Source organism: Oncorhynchus mykiss, chromosome 12 (genome assembly GCF_013265735.2).
Source record: "Oncorhynchus mykiss isolate Arlee chromosome 12, USDA_OmykA_1.1, whole genome shotgun sequence".
Taxonomy (NCBI): Eukaryota; Metazoa; Chordata; class Actinopteri; order Salmoniformes; family Salmonidae; genus Oncorhynchus; species Oncorhynchus mykiss.
Window position 1 is genome coordinate 3,043,614 of NC_048576.1, and position 6,000 is coordinate 3,049,613.

The 6,000-nt window shown below is 42.6% G+C and overlaps 1 protein-coding gene across 1 annotated transcript in view; it reads left to right on the forward strand.

Moving 5' to 3' along the window:
- Window positions 1-4,118, forward strand: part of cntfr (ciliary neurotrophic factor receptor) — a 515,148-nt gene extending 511,030 nt beyond the window's left edge. Inside the window, exons 8-9 of the mRNA XM_036936729.1 lie at window positions 388-520; window positions 2,996-4,118. Of these exons, the coding sequence (XP_036792624.1) occupies window positions 388-520; window position 2,996 (134 nt within the window). The 3' untranslated portion in view covers window positions 2,997-4,118. The remainder of the gene's footprint in view (window positions 1-387; window positions 521-2,995) is intronic.
- The last annotated feature ends 1,882 nt before the right edge of the window (window positions 4,119-6,000 follow it).

Sequence of the window (6,000 nt, forward strand, 5' to 3'; positions counted from 1 at the left end):
TATGAACTAGTGAATGTTCATCCGTCCTGCTAGTAACATGTTGACAGGTGTAATGTGACTAGTGAGAAGTCAGCCAGAAAAAAAGAAAGGGAATTCACATGAGCACCACAAAGCCTACATGCTGTACCGAGATGTTATACTACTGTAGCCATTTCCCTCGCTTCTACAACGTAGACAGATTCTCAAACAGCCTACAGCGTTCTCTTAGAGGAGGGGCTATAACACAATGCATACATGGTCAGTTATGTACTGCATTGCTTCAACACTTACAACGTGTTCTGACATGTCCTGGCAGCCTTCTACCATCCTCTGATTGGACCTGTGTGATTCCTGTTATTTTTATTGGTTGTGTCTCTAACTTGCTGTGCCTTATTGGCTGTCTTCCAGACACCACCCCTTCCGCAGCCCCTCCCTCAGCAGAGCCCCATAGGGCGGGCGTCCCAGTGGGTGGTGCTTCCTTAACCCTCCTCTCACCCCTCCTCTGGTACTCCTGCTATCTGCTGCTAGGGGCCCTAATTTGGTGAGTATACATCCTAACTAATATACATTATACTGCTGTCTGCTGCCAGGGGCTCTAATGCTGGACCTCATGTGGTGAAACCAAAACACTTAACATGCGTGTTATGAGATTACTGTGAACCAAACAGAACAGGAGGAAGAGGAGAAGAGAGAGAGAAGAGAGTAGAGAGCGGAGAGATTGGAGAGGAGAGAGAGGAGCGATAGCAACAGGAGAGGAGAGAGGATGGAGGAGAGAGGAGAGAGGAGATAGTATAGAGGAGAGAGGCGAAAGGAAAGAGGAGAGAGATGAGAGGCAATAGGAGAGAGGAGGGAGAAGAAAGAAGATAGGAGAGAGGAGTAAGAGAGAGGAGAGATATCACCCGGTTAGGAGAGAAGATAGGAAAGAGGGCAGAGAAGAGAAGAGAAAGGAAAGCGGAAAGTAGGGAGAGAGAAGAGAGAGGAGAGGAGAGGAGAGGAGAGGAGAGGAGAGGAGAGGAGAGGAGAGGAGAGGAGAGGAGAGGAGAGGAGAGGAGAGGAGAGACAGTACCAGGTTAGGGAGGAAGAAAGAGGAGATAGTAAAGAGTAGGTAGGACAGAGTGAAGAGGAGAGAGTAGAGAGGAGAGAGGAGATAGTATAGAGGAGAGAGGAGATAGTAAAGTGGAGAGAGGAGATAGTATAGAGGAGAGAGGAGATAGCAAAGAGGAGAGAGGAGATAGTATAGAGGAGATAGTATAGAGGAGAGAGGAGATAGTAATGTGGAGAGAGGAGATAGTATAGAGGAGAGAGGAGATAGTATAGAGGAGAGAGGAGATTGAATTGAGGAGAGATAGTATAGAGGAGAGAGGAGATAGAATTGAGGAGAGATAGTATGGAGGAGAGAGGAGATAGTATAGAGGAGAGAGGAGATAGTAAAGTGGAGAGGGGAGAGAGTAAAGAGGAGAGAGGAGAGAGTAAAGTGGAGAGAGGAGATAGTGAAGAGGAGAGGGGAGATAGAGGAGAGAGGAGGTAGTAAAGTGGAGAGATGAGAGAGGAGATAGTGAAGAGTAGAGAGGAGATAGTATAGAGGAGAGAGAAGATAGTGAAGAGGAGAGAGGAGAGGAGAGCGTAAAGACGAGAGGGGAGATAGTAGAGAGGACAGAGGATATAGTGTAGAGGAGAGAGGAGAGAGTATAGAGGAGAGAGGAGAGAGGAGAGAGGAGAGAGGAGATAGTGAAGAGGAGAGAGGAGATAGTGAAGAGGAGAGGAGAGAGGATATAATATAGTGGAGATAGTATGGAGGAGATAGTATATAACATAGAGGAGATAGTATAGATTGTAGGGGAGATAATATAGTGGAGATAGTATAGAGGAGTGAGGAGATAGTATAGATTGTAGAGAAGATAATATAGTGGAGGTAGTATGGAGGAGATAGTATAGAATATAGAGGAGATAGTATAGATTGTAGAGGAGATAGTATGGAGGAGATAGTATAGAATATAGAGGGGATGGCATAGAGTGTAGAGGATATAATGTAGTGGAGATAGTATGGAGGAGATAGTATATAATATAGAGGAGATAGTATAGATTGTAGAGGAGATAATGTAGTGGAGATAGTATGGAGGAGATAGTATAGAATATAGAGGAGATAGTATAGATTGTAGAGGAGATAGTATGGAGGAGATTGTATAGACTATAGAGGAGATAGTATAGATTGTAGAGGAGATAATATAGTGTAGATAGTATGGAGGAGATAGTAGGGCCTCTGTCTGCCAGTGCAGACATCCTGTCCTTGACTTTATCCAAGCTGGTGCCTACAGGTAGATTACTAATGTCTGAGGTCTATTCTGACCTGTCTGGTGCCTACAGGTAGATTACTAATGTCTGAGGTCCATTCTGACCTGTCTGGTGCCTACAGGTAGATTACTAATGTCTGAGGTCCATTCTGACCTGTCTGGTGCCTACAGGTAGATTACTAATGTCTGAGGTCCATTCTGACCTGTCTGGTGCCTACAGGTAGATTACTAATGTCTGAGGTCCATTCGGACCTGTCTGGTGCCTACAGGTAGATTACTAATGTCTGAAGTCCATTCTGGAACACCCCTGTTAGTTTGAATCCAAACTTCCAGACAGATGTTTTTTTCAAGAGACGCTGAAATGATTTCATTGTGTATGCTGTTCCTCAGTTTCTAACTCTGTTTGTTCTCTCTCTCTCTCTCTCTCTCTGTCACTCTCTCTCTCTCTGTCTCTCTCTCTCTCTCTCTCTCTCTGTCACTCTCTCTCTGTCACTCTCTCTCTCTGTCACTCTCTCTCTGTCTCTGTCACCCTCTCTCTCTCTGTCACTCTCTCTGTCACTCTCTCTCTCTCTCTCTGTCACTCTCTCTGTCACTCTCTCTCTCTCTGTCACTCTCTCTGTCACACTCTCTGTCTCTCTCTCTCTCTCTCTCTCTCTCTCTCTCTCTCTCTCTCTCTCTCTCTCTCTCTCTCTCTCTCTCTCTCTCTCTCTCTCTCTCTCTCTCAGATGTAAATGTTTAATTCCTGTGGAAGAAATTAAGGAGAGTCTTCTATTTCTCTGCACATGTTAATGGACATCCTACATTGATCATTTAATTCAAGTTTCACACAACGTTAAGTAGAAAATAAAGAGAGATTATGAAGTCAAAGTTAAAAAGATACAAAAAAAACAAGCATCAACAACTACTCCAACAACAACAGCAACAACAACAACAACAATAATAAGAGGAACAACAACAACAACAACAACAACAACAACAACAACAGGTACTAACAGACAGCAAAGCTACAGAGCTACACAGATACAGATATCATTGATTGATTGATTGATTACCACGGACTCCAACACAGAAACAGAACTGTCTCCAGAGAAGCTTTGTGGATCTGAGACTGATGAGACTTCTGCTGGGCAGCACAACAGACTGATTTCATTCTCCATCTTTTATTTAGGTTTTAATTGATTTTTGTAAACAATTGTATTCATTATCCAGTGATATTTGAGACACTTGTAAAGATCCCAAGATCCTTTCTTTGACATACAGCTAACTCGTCATGCCAAAGACTTGTCTTGGAGAAGTTTTCCCACAATCCTTAGCTTCCTGAAGCCTGTGCCTGTGTAGAAAGGATGGAACCCGGAGTATTTGGTAACTCCAGGAATCTGCATCTGACCGACCGACAAGAAATTTTCACAACAAAACAGAGAACTAACTAACACTTTGGAGAAATCCTGAATAAGCATTCTTTATCTGTTATTGGTTTGTTTTGCGTTCTGCTTCACTCAGTGATCACCAAGAGAGTTTAGCTGTAAAAACACTATGGATTGAGGTTTTTCCATTGAGGAAATACAGTAGAGATCCATATTTTGGGACCTCAGAGCTCTTACACAAGGCTCCATACATTAGGCGTCAGTCCTCCAGAGGAATAACGCTCTGTGTAAAACACATGAGGTTGCCTTTGACATTAAATAGACATTTAATATCACAATTATTATTGTTGTGCTCTGTCATACAGAACCAGTCAACAGTTTGGACACACCTACTCATTCAAGGGTTTTTCTTTATTTTCACCATTTTCTACATTGTAGAATAAAAGTGACCACATCAAAACTAAGAAATAACACATATGGAATCATGTAGTTTCCAAAAAAGGAAAGGAAAATATACAGTGCCTACAGAAAGAATTCAGACCCCATCACTTTTCCACATTTGGTTGCGTTACAGCTATATTTTAAATCAAATAAATAAAAAAATCCTCAGCAATCTACACAATACCCCATGATGACATCACAATACCCCATGATGACATCACAATACCCCATGATGACATCACAATACCCCATGATGACATCACAATACCCCATGATGACATCACAATACCCCATGATGACATCACAATACCCCATGATGACATCACAATATCCAATTAAGACAAAGCAAAAACAAGTTTTTAGAAATGTTTGCACATTTATTAAATATATATTTTTTTTAAATTAATAATAAATAACAATAAACTTTAAAAACAGAAATACCTTATTTACATAAGTATTCAGACCCTTTGCTATGAGATTTGAAATTGAGCTCAGGTGCATCCTGTTTCCATTGATCATGCTTGAGATTGGAACCACCAAGACTCTTCCTAGAGCTGGCTGCCCTGCCAAACTGAGCAATCAGGGGAGAAGGGCATTGGTCAGGTAGGTGACCAAGATCCCAATGGTCACTCTGACAGACATCCAGAGTTCTTCTGTGGAGATGGGACAACCTTCCAGAAGGACAACTATCTCTGCAGAACTCCACCAATCAGGCCTTTATGGTACAGTGGCCAGACAGATGCCACTCCTCAGTAAAAGGCACAGGACAGCCTGGTTGGAGTTTGCCAAAAGGCACCTAATGTCTCTCAGACCATGAGAAACAAGATGCTCTGGTCTGATGAAACCAATATTGATCTTTTTGGCCTGAATACAAATCGTCACGTCTGGAGGAAACTTGGCACCATCCCGAAGCATGGTGGTGGCAGCATCATGCTGTGGGGATGTTTTTCAGCAGCAGGGATTGGGATACTAGTCAGGGTTTGAGGCAAAGCTGAACGAAGCAAAGTACAGAGATCCTTGATGAAAACCTGTTCCAGAGCGCTCAGCACCTCAGACTGGGGCAAAGGTTCACCTTCCAACAGGGAAATGACCCTAAGAACACAGCCAAGACAATGCAGGAGTGGCTTCGGGACAAGTCTCTGAATGTCCTTGAGTGGCCCAGCTAGAGCCCGGACTTGAACCCAATCGAATATCTCTGGAGAGATCTGAAAATAGCTGTGTAGCGACGCTCCCCATCCAACCTGACATAGCTTGAGAGGATCTGCGAAGAATGGGAGAAACTCCCCAAATACAGGTGTACCAAGCTTGTAGCGTCCCAAGAAGACTCAAGGTTCTAATCACTGCCAAATGTGTTTCAACAAAGTACTGAGTAAAGGGTCTGAATTCTTATATAAATGTAATATTTCATTATTGTTTTTTTAATTAGAAAGCATTTTTTAAAACCTGTTTTTGCTTTGTCATATGTGTGAGGATATTTCTTTTTTAAATACATTTTTGAGTAAGACTAACATAACAAAATGTTAAAAAATTCAAGGGGTCTGAATACTTTCCAAAGCCACTGTATTTTAGATTTGAGATTCTTCACATAGCCACCCTTTGCCTAGATGACAGCTTTGCACACTCTTGGCATTCTCTCAAACAGCTTCACCTGGAATGATTTTCCAACAGTCTTGAAGTAGTTCCCACATATGCTTAGCACTTGTTGGCTGCTTTTCCTTCACTCTGAGGTCCAACTCATCCCAAACCATCTCAATTGGGTTTGGATTGGGTGATTGTGGAGTCCATGTCATCTGATGCAGCACTCCATCACTCTCCTTCTTGGTCAAATAGCCCTTACACAGCCAGGAGGTGTGTTGGGTCCTTGTCCTGTTGAAACCATTTTTTTTTGTTCCAGTAAGTGCAAACCAGATGGGATGGCGTATTGC